This window comes from Culex pipiens, chromosome 1, assembly GCF_016801865.2.
Source record: "Culex pipiens pallens isolate TS chromosome 1, TS_CPP_V2, whole genome shotgun sequence".
Taxonomy (NCBI): domain Eukaryota; kingdom Metazoa; phylum Arthropoda; class Insecta; order Diptera; family Culicidae; genus Culex; species Culex pipiens.
The window spans coordinates 53,269,952-53,285,620 of NC_068937.1; the positions used below are offsets into that span (position 1 = coordinate 53,269,952).

Consider the following 15,669-nt stretch of genomic DNA (forward strand, 5'->3'; position numbering starts at 1 on the left):
CAGCTGACAAAGCCCTCGACTGGAACAACCTGAGACGACCAGAAATAAACCCCGCCCGGCTAGCATAGCTGGAAGAACTGATTCTCGAAAACATCTTGTTCACAAACCGCAAAACCGCACAACCCAGCTTCATGTTTTGCTCGTGTTTTTTTTTTCTCTCGCTTAAATTTTTCTATGTAAAAGAAGTGACATCTGCTGGGTTGCGACGGCGGGAAACCTCACCATTTTTAATGTCATATTTAGCGTTACGGGACTTGGCTTAATTGCTTGCTCCCCTAAATCTCCACCTCCCCCCAGTTTCAGTCTAGCTTGTAATTAGTTTTTTTCTTCCATCCCCATCATCCCCGTTTGGTTCGGTTGGTGGAGCACTCCAAGGATGAGGGAAAAAATCGTCGGTGTGGAAATCTCGTCGTGGGACATGGAAATTAGATGCGCTTTGCTTCATCAGGAAGCAGAGCTTGGCACCGAGAACTGCAGGCTTCAATTCAACCGTGAAAGGGGGATTAATTAGTGACTTCGAAGTGGTGCTGAAGAGGTTTTGATTAGGAAAAAATAGGAAAAAAGTTTGAATTTGAGAGCAAAATTTAAGCTTTGTGCAAGTAAGGGGTTTTTTTTGGTGGTATGTATTCTAGAAACATAATGTTATTAATTACATGTTCAATAAAGCAGAACAATAAAAACGTATTTTCATACAAATTGCATAGGATAAAACACCTTTCATGCACATTTCATGGGATGGTTATGTATATAGTATGCTATATAACTTATAACTAAAGATTTATTGACAAACTTCAAACTTCATGAAAAATTATTTGGCAACAAATGTTGAGATTTCGAGATGTTAAATGATTCTTTTGAACGGACAGATTTTGTTAATAAATGACCTCAGATTCGTGATCAGGGACCAAAATTACCCAATTGGACAAGGTTTCACGAAAATTGAAGGGGGGTAGGGGAACTTTTTCTGATTTCGTGTAAGTTAGCATAGACTGGCGGCGTTTTTCTGATTTTTTTCATTTCTCAGAAATACATATTTTCAGATTCTCAAAATCACGACTAACATTTCAGAACGGCGTAATAATAAGATCTTAACCGTTTCGAAATGTTTGACAATAAAAATCCAATCAATTGTTTCCAAGATTCGTAACCTTGCTAAAATTAAACAAGAAAAAGTAATAAATGTTGTATCAATATCAAACAATATAAGGAAAATTTCATCTCGGTTCATTTCGGGTCACAAAACCCAGTCCAAAAAGTGACTCCGAAGTGCCTCGCCCTGACCTCGTTTGAGAACGCTTCCAAAAGAAGGGGAACTCCTCCGAGCCCCGAACCGGAGGTTGTTGATGTTGATTGTTTGTCTCATAAATTGTGAATATTTGCACAAAGCTAGCTCCTTGCTATGCTGCTAACACCCGAACCCATTTTCCTTCCTTCTTTAACTTTTCCAGAGTGCACAGAGTCACTCTCTTGTGGGCGAAATCAGGGTTGGTCACCCGGGTGGTTCGACGTAGCCATCTGTTGAACGTTTTCCAATTTAAAATATTACAAACAGTTAATTAACTTGTCAAGATTCTTTGACTTTTTGCAGTTTTTGTGGAATGTCAAGACCATGGCTCAACAGCTGGAAAACTACTCCTTTTGAGGAAAATTTCATCACTCCCATCGTCAGTGTCTTCGTTACTGGAGGAGAATTAAATTCACGCTACACTTCTCGTGCTGCCCCACCGTATTTCGGTGTGTAATTTATTTTGGTTTCCGTTTCATTTTCTCCAGGACTCCAGAACAAATCGTACACCGAAGCCCTGGTGGAGGGAAGACCGACCATTTTTCGAGCCAGACTCTTTCTCTTTGGAGAGCTTTGGGATCCTTGAAGCAACAAAGAAAACGTTTGGCTGACTGACTGTGGGTGGAAACCTCTCTAATGGGCAGCTTAGGTGCAATAACTAGGAAGGTGGGGGCTGAACGACAACCGAGGGCACGAATAACTTGTTGTGTTGATTGCTTGGACGGGAGAAGGATTTTAAAATTTATTGGATTTTGTGTAACGTGAAATGGATTTTTTGTGCATTTTGAAAGGTTGAAACCAAGGTTGTTAATGATAAAATTATCGAGGCTCGATAACGATAACGATAGATAATCGTTATTGTTATTTCGATAATTCTATCGGCGATAATCTTATCTCCGATAACACTACTCGACAAAACAAAACTTGTGTCAAGGGATTCACGATATCTCATCGGTTCCTCAGAGAAAAGGCATCCCCGAATCCGATGCAATCGACAGAATTTGATTTTATGTCCACGCGGACTGACGAGAAATAGGTAAATTTTTTAACATAAAAAATCGAACAATTTAAAAAAAACCATGCGTCTCCTCCCAATTATATGAGCCATCTACAAGAATATGGAAGCGCCTGGTGCATAACCATTTCCTTTAAGCACAACGGAAACAACCAATACATATGTATAAAAAAGTTGTCAAGTTCTCGGGGGGTCCACAGCTAGCATTTTTTGTACGATTATAAAAAATAAATATTAAAAGTTTAAAATTAATTTATTTAAAAAACATATTTTTTGATTTATTTGTTTACTAAAATTTTATGTATCTTAAAGGTCTATGGGTACTTCGGGATGTCCATGGTCATCCAAGGACTGCCTGGAGTTAAGATCTACGAGTCTACCGCCGTAACAAGCAAGAGGTCGTCGGATTTTGACCCCGGATCATGTGCGTATAGCATCAGTGGATATGGTAGACTACTGTATGAATGTGTTGGGATGTTCATGGTCATCCGAGGACTCCCTGGTGTTAAGATCTACGAGTCTACCACCGTAACAAGCAAGAGGTCGTCGGATTTTGACCCCAGATCATGTGCGTATAGCATCAGTGCATATGGTAGACTACTATATGAATGTGTTGGGATGTTCATGGTCATCCGAGGACTCCCTGGAGTTAAGATCTATGAGTCTACCGCCGTAGCAAGCAAGAGGTCGTCGGATTTTGACCCCGGATCATGTGCGTACAGCATCAGTGGATATGGTAGACTACTGTATGAATGTGTTGGGATGTCCATGGTCATCCGATGACTCCCTGGTGTTAAGATCTACGAGTCTACCACCGTAACAAGCAAGAGGTCGTCGGATTTTGACCCCAGATCATGTGCGTATAGCATCAGTGCATATGGTAGACTACTATATGAATTTGTTGGGATGTTCATGGTCATCTGAGGACTCCCTGGTGTTAAGATCTATGAGTCTACCGCCGTAACAAGCAAGAGGTCGTCGGATTTTGACCCCGGATCATGTGCTTATAGCATCAGTGCATATGGTAGACTACTATATGAATGTGTTGGGATGTGCATGGTCATCCAAGGACTCCCTGGATTTAAGATCTACGAGTCTACCACCGTAACAAGCAAGAGGTCGTCGGATTTTGACCCCGAATCTTGTGTGTATAGCATCAGTGGATATGGTAGACTACTATATGAATGTGTTGGGATGTTCATGGTCATCCAAGGACTCCCTGGATTTAAGATCTACGAGTCTACCACCGTAACAAGCAAGAGGTCGTCGGATTTTGACCCCGAATCTTGTGTGTATAGCATCAGTGGATATGGTAGACTACTATATGAATGTGTTGGGATGTTCATGGTCATCCAAGGATTCCCTGGAGTTAAGATCTACGAGTCTACCACCGTAACAAGCAAGAGGTCGTCGGATTTTGACCCCGAATCTTGTGTGTATAGCATCAGTGGATATGGTAGACTACTATATGAATGTGTTGGGATGTGCATGGTCATCCTAGGACTCCCTGGAGTTAAGATCTACGAGTCTACCGCCGTAACAAGCAAGAGGTCGTCGGATTTTGACCCTGGATCATGTGCTTATAGCATCAGTGCATATGGTAGACTACTATATGAATGTGTTGGGATGTTCATGGTCATCCAAGGACTCCCTGGAGTTAAGATCTACGAGTCTACCGCCGTAACAAGCAAGAGGTCGTCGGATTTTGACCCCGAATCTTGTGCTTATAGCATCAGTGCATATGGTGGACTACTATTTGAATGTGTTGGGATGTTCATGGTTATCCGAGGACTCCCTGGAGTTAAGATCTACGAGTCTACCGCCGTAACAAGCAAGAGGTCGTCGGATTTTGACCATCCCAACACATTCATATTTGAACATCCCAACACATTCATAAAGTAGTCTACCATATGCACTGATGCTATACGCACATGATCCGGGGTCAAAATCCGACGACCTCTTGCTTGTTACGGCGGTAGACTCGTAGATCTTAACTCCAGGGAGTCCTAGGATGACCATGAACATCCCAACACATTCATATAGTAGTCTACCATATCCACTGATGCTATACACACAAGATTCGGGGTCAAAATCCGACGACCTCTTGCTTGTTACGGTGGTAGACTCGTAGATCTTAAATCCAGGGAGTCCTTGGATGACCATGAACATCCCAACACATTCATATAGTAGTCTACCATATCCACTGATGCTATACGCACATGATCCGGGGTCAAAATCCGACGACCTCTTGCTTGTTACGGCGGTAGACTCGTAGATCTTAACACCAGGGAGTCCTTGGATGACCATGGACATCCCAACACATTCATACAGTAGTCTACCATATGCACTGATGCTATACACACAAGATTCGGGGTCAAAATCCGACGACCTCTTGCTTGTTACGGCGGTAGACTCGTAGATCTTAACTCCAGGCAGTCCTTGGATGACCATGGACATCCCGAAGTACCCATAGACCTTTGAGATACATAAAATTTTAGTAAACAAATAAATCAAAAAATATGTTTTTTAAATAAATTAATTTTAAACTTTTAATATTTATTTTTTATAATCGTACAAAAAATGCTAGCTGTGGACCCCCCGAGAACTTGACAACTTTTTTATACATTTGTATTGGTTGTTTCCGTTGTACTTAAAGGAAATGGCTATGCACCAGGCGCTTCCATATTCTTGTAGATGGCTCATATAATTGGGAGGAGACGCATGGTTTTTTTTTAATTGTTCGATTTTTTATGTTGAAAAATGTACCAAATTCTCGTCAGTCCGCGTGGACATAAAATCAAATTCTGTCGATTGCATCGGATTCGGGGATGCCTTTTCTCTCAGGAACGGATGAGATATCGTGAATCCCTTGACACAAGTTTTGTTTTGTCGAGTAGTGTAATGGACAATAACTCATTTTTAAAATCTTTCTAAAATCGACTTATGTCAACCATTATGTTAAATTTTCAATGCTTTCACTAAGAATGTATTTTTTGAAAGTCGTGTAAGTTTTAAATTAAAATTTGTACTCAAAATTATTCACAAAATACCGTATTTTTCGAAAGTAGAAAAATTCTCTACGAAATCGGTCCTTCTTTCAATTTTAATTTTAGTATTTTTTAATCCAGCTGAAACTTTTTTGGTGCCTTCGGTATGCCCAAAGAAGCCATTTTGCATCATTAGTTTGTCCATATAATTTTCCATACAAATTTGGCAGCTGTCCATACAAAAATGATGTGTGAAAATTCAAGAATTTGTATCTCTTGAAGGATTTTTTTGATCGATTTGGTGTCTTCGGCAAAGTTGAAGGTTTCGATAAGGACTACACTGAAAAAATGATATATGGTCAAAAAAGTTTGGTGATTTTTTAATTAACTTTTTGCCACAAAAACTTGATTTGCAAAAAACACTTTTTTTATATATATGTTTTAGGGGACATAAAATGCCAACTTTTCAGAAATTTGCAGGTTGTGCAAAAAATCTTTGACCAAGTTATTAATTTTTTAATCAATACCGATTTAAAAAAAATCGAAATATCGGTCGCAAAAATTTTTCAACTTAATTTTTTGATGTAACATCAAATTTGTATCAAAATGTACTTTAGTGAAATTTTTCACCGTTTTCAAGTTAAATCCATTTTTAGGTGACTTTTTTGAAACAGTCGCAGTTCATAATTTGTTCAAATTGGTCAAATTTTTTGAAAAGCTGAGAAAATTCTCTATAGTTTGCTTTTTCGAACTTTGTTGATTTGACCCTTAGTTTCTGCGATATTTCCAAAAAAAGGGAAATTGATGTTTTCTAAGTCTCACCCAAACAACCCACTGTAACATGGTCACTCTATTCGTTTAGTTGTTTTTCATTTAGCTATAATAATTTAATATAAACAAGTCCAACTGAATCAAGGGTTTGTGTCGAAGCTAGCACATGGCAAGCTTTAGTAGAACAGTGCTACACCTCACTTCCTCACACCCCCGCCAATCCGTCCGATAAGCCAAACAGTCCTGGAGAAAGCACAACTTGCACCACCACGTATGGGAAGACTTGCTGGGTTATACCTGCTGAGAGGAACTTGCACGATCAAGCCCTCTCGGAAAGCCTGGAATGAATTAGAACAGGAAAGCCAGATGACAAATGTGTAAGAGGGAACGAGATGCCTTCAGTAATATTCCCAAAATCTGTTCGGGTAAATTCGTTACTCGAAACTACGAAATTTCTCACGAAATTACGTACTTCCGTTGAACCTTTCCCTAATGACGCTTTCTGAGGAAAGTTACAATTTCTACTCGTCCACTTGGTCCTGAGTCGCGGAAGAGGCAGCAGCGCCGATCCAGTAGTCTAGCCCCCCGGTGTGTTTAGTGACGGTAACTCGAGTGAAACGAGTGATCTGTAGATTTGTGTAGTTAATCTTTGTTCTTTCCTGTAGTGTCCAACCTTAGCTTAGCTAGTAGTTTGTGCGGTCCGATTCTGTGTGCGAAGAGGAATTAAAAGGTAAAGTACCTAGTGTGTGTGTTGATGTGTGATGTGTGTTAATCGTCGCCAAACAGCCGACGACGGCGTTCTGTTCTAGAGTCGGAACCAACCGCCTCCTACCAGCTCGTGCTCGCCACACCGCCACCAAAAGCCTTAGCCGCCCTGCTGACCCCGCGGTCTCAGCGATCGAGCCCCGGAAGTCCCATTGGGATCCGGAAGGGAGACCACACGCTACACGTGGCTCCAGGGAGAGCCGTCCATCGCGCCAGCCGTTCCTGTCCAGCCGCTGGCCCAGATTCGCCGCAGAAGTTCACCAGACCGTAGACGTCGGTCCACGTGGTCACGCGCCGTCCAGGTTCCAGAAGGAGGCGACCCGTCCACCAGGCCGGCCAGCCGGCCAAGCCCGATTTCAACCAGGCCGCCCCCTTAAGATCGCGCGCCTTTCATCTGCTCCAGAAGAATATCGCACCGCGTGGTGCACTAGCGACGCGTAAGCCAATCAACGAAACCGGTCCGTGAGTACTCACCTGTTACGTAAAAACCGCATGCGTACGCACTCGTAGACGTCGTCCGAGTTGCCAAAAACACACACACACATTTTCTAAGGCTCGTTGCCCTTTCCCGAGCCTAGTTCCGTTGGTCACCGTTGCACCTGTGACCTCCGGGCTAACGTAACCAAGCCCAAGAACAAATCCGCACACAGATAGTTAGTAGAGAGAGAGAACCAAGAAGAGAAGAGGAAATGAACACGTAGGACACTACAAACATGTAACTTAAACCTAGGTTAAAAATGTACAATTAAAACCCACATTTAGCATGCAATATATTTCGTTTTTCACCTCCCCCAAGACGTTGTTAGCGTAGTTGTTTTTGGTGAACGAAATGTCTCTCTCGCCAGATTAGTTGCACGGGTCTAGAGGTCTCTCGCTTCGCATTCGACGTCTCCACGTTTTTGTTACTGTTGTTTTACTCCAAGTGCAAGGCTGCTTGGGAATCTCAGCCTGGGGTCTTTTCCCGTCGCAGCGATTGGTGCGGGGGTAGAAATTATCCTGTGAGGATCCAGAGCGAACAGGTGATTGGTTGTTCGGACGGACAACGGGTTGCCCCGTTCAGTTTTGGATATTTTTGGAGTCATCACACGCGAAGCGGAGTACCTCTTACCCATTTTGAGTCCCTTGAACGTTCCCCCATTCATTTCAGGTTTTACAAAACGACCCGCCCTGCGGCTGGGTCTAGTCGGGCATAAACCAGGCAAGTCGGTCCTCTACGGAGGTGGCGCATAAACCGTTTGCTAATTAACAAACCCGTGGGACGGTTATCGGACGGATTCCTCGTGGCTACAATTTGCGTACCACACCACAATTTTCTAATGTCGATATCTCAGCATCTAATAGTCCGATTAACAATTTTAAAATATGAAACATTCTTGAAATTTTTCGATCTTTTCGAAAACAATATTTTTAATTTTTTTAAACCAAGACTAACATTTTAAAAGGGCGTAATATTGAATGTTTGGCCCTTTTAAAATGTTAGTATTGGTTTAATTTTTTTTAAATATTATTTTTGAAAAGATCGCAAAATTTCACGAATGTTTCATATTTTAACATTGTAAATCGAATCATTAGTTCCTGAGATATCGACGTTAGAAAATGGTGGGTTGTTTGGGTGAGACTTGGAAAACATCAATTTTCAGGTTTTTAAACATTTGCATGGCAATATCTCAGCAACTAAGGGTCGTATCAACAAAGTTCAAAAAGGCAAAATATAGAGAGTTTTCTCAGCTTTTCAAAAATCTTTTTTTTTTCAAAGGTTCAATTTCACTTAAGTACTTTTTGATTGCAAATTTAATTTTACATCGAAATATTAAATTGAAAAATTTTTGTGACTAATTTTTCGATTTTTTTTAAATCAGTATTGATTTAAAAATTTATGACTCGGTCAAAGATTTTTTGCAAAACCTGGAAATTTCTGGAAAATTGGCATTTTATGTCTCCTAAAACATATCAGAAAACGAAAAAAATGAAATTGTTTTTTTTTTGCAAATCAAGTTTTAGTGACCAAAAAATAAATAAAAAATCACCCAATTTTTTTACCGGGTTAATTTTTTTTTCAGTGTGGTCCGTATCCATACCTACAACTTTGCCGAAGACACCAAATCGATAAAAAGATTCATTCAAAAGATACAGATTTTTGAATTTTCATACATCTTCTTTGGGCATATCGAAGGCATCAAAAAAGTTTTAGCTGGATTAAAAAATACAACAAAAAAATCGAATGATCGAAATCTGAGAGAACTGCTCAGTACTCAATTTTTTATAATTTGCAATATGGGTATCAAACGAAGCGAAATTTGGTTTGTTTTTTTTTTCAGATTAATAGAGTTATTTGAGGAAAATTCTAATATTTTCAAAAAAATACCTTATTTTTCCGAAAATACTCAAAAAATTAAATTTGCAATATGGGTACCAAACGAACCGAAATTTCGTTAGCTTTTTTCATTTTATCAGAGTTTTATTGGAAAATACTAAAAAAATTACGCTTTTTTTCGAAAATACACAAATGTTTCAGAGTTTTTTTTTTATGAAAAATACAAAAAAAAACCCAAATTACCGTAATTTTTCGAAAATACTAAAATTTTCTAAATTTGCAATATGAGTATCAAACGAATGCAAAATTTCGCATCGTTTTATTTTTCATCGTCAAAAATATCAGAACTGAATAGTACTATTCAGCATCCATTTGAGTGCTGAAAATTTCAAATAATGAGCGCTTGTATTTAAAATATTAATATTTTTTCACGTGCTTTTCGCCCATAAATGAGTGTTGAAAAGTTCATTTTAAAACTACTTTTAAACACTCTTAGCCTGAGTGTTATTTCCATTCGATTGTGCGCAACCCTACTTTGGGTGTACTAAAGCCTTTCACGTAGAATAATTGGAAGCAAATTTAGTGCACACAATCTTCCTACGAGATTGAGAGAGACGAAGTGTATGCACAAATCCTTAAACGTGTCTGTATCTGCAGAATTCCTGTGGAAAAACTGAACCCCAAAAAGATCTCTCGTTCACACACACACATTGCGCAAAAACGTGCTACTTTCCTTCCGGATTTGCCAGACTTCGCTGCCAGAAGAACCCGTATCCTCCCACTCTAAAGGATTAAATTTTATTTAATTGAAATCACCATCGGACGACCTTTCGTGCTCCGGAAACTTTTCCGCCGGTGGCTGTTCAGAAGCAGCCCAGAAAAAATGCCGCATGATTCGATTGCGGTTCGAGGCTTGGCTGCAACATAACCTCAAACATCTCTCCACACAGGCAGTCAAAGGCAGTGAGTACGCCAGAAATAGAAGTTTGTAGGTGGATTTTTCGGTTTCCGAGGCCACCATCAGATCAGAAAGAGCTGCTGCTGCTGGCCAGACCAGTGCCATTGGTGCATTAAAATTGCATCCCGCGAAGCCCTAGGTTCTGGAGTGGTTTCGACCCCAAACACACACACACACCTAGTGGGGCAGTGCTGCCAACTGGGGTGGAATCTCGAAATCTCCCCCGCACTTGTTGTGGCGAGCAGTGCCATTTGCGATGTTCAGCTGGACCATGAGGACCACCAGCATTCGAGCACTCCTGGTTATGGTCTGGCCCAGTACAGTTGGACTGAAGTGAGAAAGGTGCAGCGCAAAAACCGTGCCCTTCGTGCTGGGGAACTGTTCGATGTGGAGTGCGTGCGATTTTGAGTGCGTGTGTTGTTAATTTGCATCGAAAAGGTAGAACGAATGCATTTGATTTTAAAGAGAGAGGGTTTTGGATAATTTTTTTTTCAAATTTTCATATCGAAATTTTAAAACATGTACAGTCTAGACTCGATTATCCAAAGTTTTTATTATCCGAAGTTCGATTACCCGAAGGTTTGTATGGGACTTTGGATTATCGAATCACGAACAAAAAAAAAAGTTTTTCGTATATGTTAGGGCCACGCGATGCGCCCCTACCGAATGTTGGTGCCGTCTAGCACGGTACACGTCAACATGACAGCTGCCACCCAGTGACAGCTGACCGGAAGATTGTTAGCGAGAGACAGAAGATTGTTCTTTACCATTAAAGTACCATACCCCGAACTAGCCGGACGGACGAAATAAAAACTTAATTACTAGCGTAATCGCGGTCGTTTCAATTACCTCCCGCGATCACAGCATTTTGGCGACGAGGCCGTCCCGCGCGAATTAAAGTTCGGCCCGAAAGTGCGGCGCGCTAGCGCAAAAATCGAGGTGAATTGTGGATTGAGGTTACGACACCTTTCTCGCCACGAGGATTCTGCACGATGCCAGATACTCCACCTGCGGCGCCGGCCCCGGCACCTGTAACCTCGGGGAACCAGCTCCTGTTGAACCTGCTGCAGGGGCAGCAGAAGCTGCTGGAAGAGCTGGTCAAAAACTCCGTCACCCAGAAGGACACGAAAAACTCCAACGAGTTCGTCATGGAATCCTTCTCGAACACCATGAGCGAATTCGCCTACGATCCGGAGAACGACGTCACTTTTGCCAGCTGGTACAGTCGCTACGAGGATCTCTTCAGCAAGGACGCGTCAGCTCTCGACGGCGCAAGCAAAGTCCGACTTCTGCTGCGAAAACTGTCTCCTGCGGCCCACCAGCGGTTCGTGGACTACATCCTTCCGGCTTTGCCGAAGCACAAGACGTTCGAGCAGACAGTCGACATCCTGAAGGCGATCTTCGGCGAGGGGATCTCTACGTTCCGGAAGCGGTTCCGCTGTCTCCAGACGGTGAAAAGCGGCCAAGAGGACTTCATCAGCTACTCCGCGACGGTGAACCGCCGTTGCGAGGAGTTCAACATCGGCGCGACGAAGGCGGACCAGTTCAAGTGTTTGGTCTACGTCTGCGGCCTACAGTCACCGAACGACGCGGAGATCCGGATGCGGCTGATCAACCGGTTGGAGATGGAGCCGGAGAAGGTGACCCTGGCGTCACTGGTCGACGAGTGCAACCGACTCGTGAACCTCCGGAAGGACACGTCGATGGTGGAAACGCAGGAGATCAAGGCCGTCTACCAACCCATCAACCAAGGTAACCGGTTCAAGCCGACGGATCTGCCCAAAACGCCCTGCTGGTTGTGCGGAGGAGTCCATTTTGTTCGCGATTGTGGCTACTCTACGCATCGCTGCTCGATGTGCCATCAGATCGGCCACAAAGATGGCTACTGCGCGTGTGTTCGACCGTCGAAACAAAATGGTGGACACGCCGACAAGCCACAGCGGAAGCCAGCAGCCCAGGGCCAGCAAGGACGACCCTGGAAGAAGGACAACCGCGGATCCAGAAACCAGAAGCCGTACTCGACGAGGATCGTGTGTTGCAGGCAGGTTCAGGCAAGTTCTGGGAGGAAATTCGTCGAAGTCGCTATCAACGGACAGCAAGCACACCTCCAAATCGATTCTGCCTCCGACATCACCGTAATCTCGACGGCGACGTGGCGGAAAATCGGCAGCCCCCTGGTAAGCAGCACAAGCGCTCGAGCATCAACTGCCTCGGGATCTCAGCTGCAGCTGACGTCACAGTTCGAAGCCTACGTGACACTCCAGGGCGTCGACCGAGAGGGAACCATCTACGTCACGAACGCCAACCTCAACATCCTCGGCATCGACTGGATCGAACGGTTCGGTCTCTGGGACGTGCCGATCAGCAGCGTGTGCCAGGCCATCAAGATGCTCAAGGGGACCGAGATCGACGAGTTGAAGGTGAAGTATGCGGACGTCTTCTCTGAACAACCGAGCGTGTGCAGCTGTGTTGACGTGCAGCTCAGCGTCAAAGAAGGCGCCAAACCGGTGTTTCGCCCCAAACGGCCTGTGGCGTACGGGTCGCTGCAGCTCGTCGAACAGGAACTGGACCGCCTTGAGAAACGTGGGATCATCACGCCGGTCACGTACTCCGAATGGGCCGCTCCGATAGTGGTGGTTCGGAAGGCGGACAAGTCTGTGCGGATTTGTGGCGACTACTCAACTGGGCTCAACGACGTTCTTGAACCTCACCAGTATCCGTTGCCCACACCGGACGAGATCTTCGCCAGCCTGGCCGGAGGTCAAGTGTACAGCATTCTGGACATGCGCGACGCCTACCTGCTGCTCAACGTGGCAGAACCGTCCAGGAAGTACCTGACCGTGAACACCCACAGAGGCCTGTACCAGTACAACCGTGTTCCTTTCGGCATAAAACCGGCGCCGGGCGCGTTCCAGCAGGTCATCGACACAGCGCTCGCCGGCCTGCCCGGTGTCAAGGCCTACCTGGACGACATCATCGTCACCGGCAGAACCATCGAGGAGCACAAGCGAAACTTGGAGGAGGTTCTGCGTCGTCTTCAGAAGTTCGGCCTGCGCTTGAAGCTGGAAAAGTGCAAGTTCTTCGAACGGTCGGTGAAGTACTTGGGTCACATCGTGGATCAGAACGGCACTCGACCTGATCCAGAGAAGACGAAGGCCATCGCGGAAATGCCGGCGCCCACTGACGTCTCCACCTTGCGGGCGTTCTTGGGGGCAATCAACTATTACGGCAAGTACATCCCGCACATGAGGAACCTGCGATACCCCCTGGACAACCTCCTGAAGTCGTCGCAGACCAAGTTCCTGTGGACCGCCGAGTGTCAGCGCAGCTTCGAGACCTTCAAGCGGATTTTGCTGTCCGACCTGGCCCTCACCCACTACGATCCGTCACTGCCGATCGTGGTGTCCGCCGATGCGTCCAACGTTGGCCTGGGTGCCTGCATCCAACACGTGTTCCGCAACGGTTCAAGGAAGACCGTGTACCACGTGGCCAGATCGCTGACAAAGGCTGAGGCGAACTACGGCCAAATCGAGAAGGAGGGTCTTGCCCTCATCTTTGCGGTAACCCGGTTCCACCGCATGATCTTCGGCCGTCACTTCACGCTCCAAACCGACCACAAGCCGCTGCTGGCCATCTTCGGTTCCAAGAAAGGAATCCCCGTCTACGCTGCGAACCGTCTCCAGAGGTGGGCGGTGACACTGCTCAACTACGATTTCGACATCGAGTACGTGCGCACGACGGAATTCGGCAACGCAGACGTCCTCTCAAGGCTGATCAACCGCTGTGCCAAGCCTGAGGAGGATTTCGTGATCGCAGCCGTGACGCTGGAAGCAGATCTGGACGAGGTACTTCGTGTGACGCTAAATTCCTGTAACCTTCCTCTCAGTTTCAGGACCATGCAAGTCGCAACCGCAAAAGACGCGATTTTGCAGCAAGTCCAGAAGCATCTGCGTTCCGGTTGGCCACAGTCGAAGAAGCAGCTTCGCGCTGAAATTCAACCCTACTTCGAGGCCCGCGAATCACTCTCGCTGGTCCACGATTGCATCCTCTTCGGAGAACGCCTGGTAGTGCCAACCATCTACCGTGCCAAGGTCCTCAAGCTGCTGCACACCGCACACCCCGGCATCGAGCGCATGAAGGCTTTGGGAAGAAGTTACGTGTACTGGCCTAACATGAGCGCTGACATCCGTGATCTGGTCCTGCGATGCTCCCAGTGCGCTGCCGCTGCTAAAGCGCCAGCCCGTGCCATTCCTCAACCGTGGCCGAAGTCGACGAAGCCGTTCCAGCGTGTGCACATCGACTACGCTGGGCCTTACCACGACCAGTACTTCCTTGTCGTCGTGGATTCGTTCTCCAAGTGGCCGGAGATCGTACCAACCGGGACCATCACAACCACTGCGACGATTGCGATGCTCCGAGAGATTTTTTGTCGCTTCGGAATGCCGGAGAAGCTCATCTCCGACAACGGCCGCCAGTTCACCGCTGACGCATTCCTGGACTTCTGTACGCAGAACGGGATTGAGCACGTTCGTACGCCGCCCTACCACCCACAATCGAACGGGCAGGCAGAAAGGTTCGTCGACACCTTCAAACGTGCCCTGGCCAAAATCCATCAGCGGGGAGGAAATCTACGGGCCGACCTGGACACGTTCCTGTTGAACTACAGGATCACCCCGAATCGAAGCGCTCCTGACGGCAAAGCACCTGCTGAGCTTTTGTTTGGCAACAAACTCCGCACCACTTTGGACCTGCTGCTGCCGCCCACAAACGTAAACAACACGCCCCAACTGGACCAGGACAAGCTTCGGGCGTTCAAGGCGGGTGACCTCGTGTACGCACAACAACATTCCGCTGGCACAACCCGGTGGACACCTGGTGTCGTCACTGGCAGACGCGGAAAAGTGCTGTACGAAGTGGAGCTGGACAACGGTCGCACGATTTCGTCACACCTCAACCAGCTGCGCAAGCGGCTCGACCAGTGTCAGCCGAAGAATCGTGGACCTCTTCCGCTGGACATCCTGCTGGACACGTACGAGCTGAAAAGGAGCAAACCAGCGCCGGTGCCCGGACGTCCTGTGGTTGCACCTACACCTCCAGCCCTGCCACAACAAGAAGATGCTGGTCCTCGGCGTTCTGAAAGGACGCGCAAGCAACCGGACAGATACGGCGATGCCGTGTACTGTTGAGGGGAGATGTTAGGGCCACGCGATGCGCCCCTACCGAATGTTGGTGCCGTCTAGCACGGTACACGTCAACATGACAGCTGCCACCCAGTGACAGCTGACCGGAAGATTGTTAGCGAGAGACAGAAGATTGTTCTTTACCATTAAAGTACCATACCCCGAACTAGCCGGACGGACAAAATAAAAACTTAATTACTAGTGTAATCGCGGTCGTTTCAATTACCTCCCGCGATCACAGCAGTATACAGTCATGCCCCGGTTTTGCAAGCCTCGGTGTTGCACTGCCCCGGTTTTGATTCGTTCAGCTGCCTCGGTTTAGCATGGTCCAGTGCTTAACTGAAGCCTAAAGCTTATGAGATTTTGGCTATATGGGCTATATGTGAGACATTGG

The 15,669-nt window shown here is 45.7% G+C and overlaps 2 protein-coding genes across 21 annotated transcripts in view; both read left to right on the forward strand.

The window, feature by feature from the left end:
• Positions 1-15,669, forward strand: part of LOC120413005 (neurobeachin) — a 283,022-nt gene that overhangs the window by 98,395 nt on the left and 168,958 nt on the right. The gene's annotated exons all lie outside the window — the stretch shown is intronic.
• On the forward strand, positions 10,738-15,450 carry LOC128092455 (uncharacterized protein K02A2.6-like). The gene has a single exon (XM_052706294.1). It carries the CDS (start codon positions 11,088-11,090, stop codon positions 15,279-15,281), a length of 4,194 nt encoding a protein of 1,397 aa, XP_052562254.1. The 5' UTR covers positions 10,738-11,087; the 3' UTR covers positions 15,282-15,450.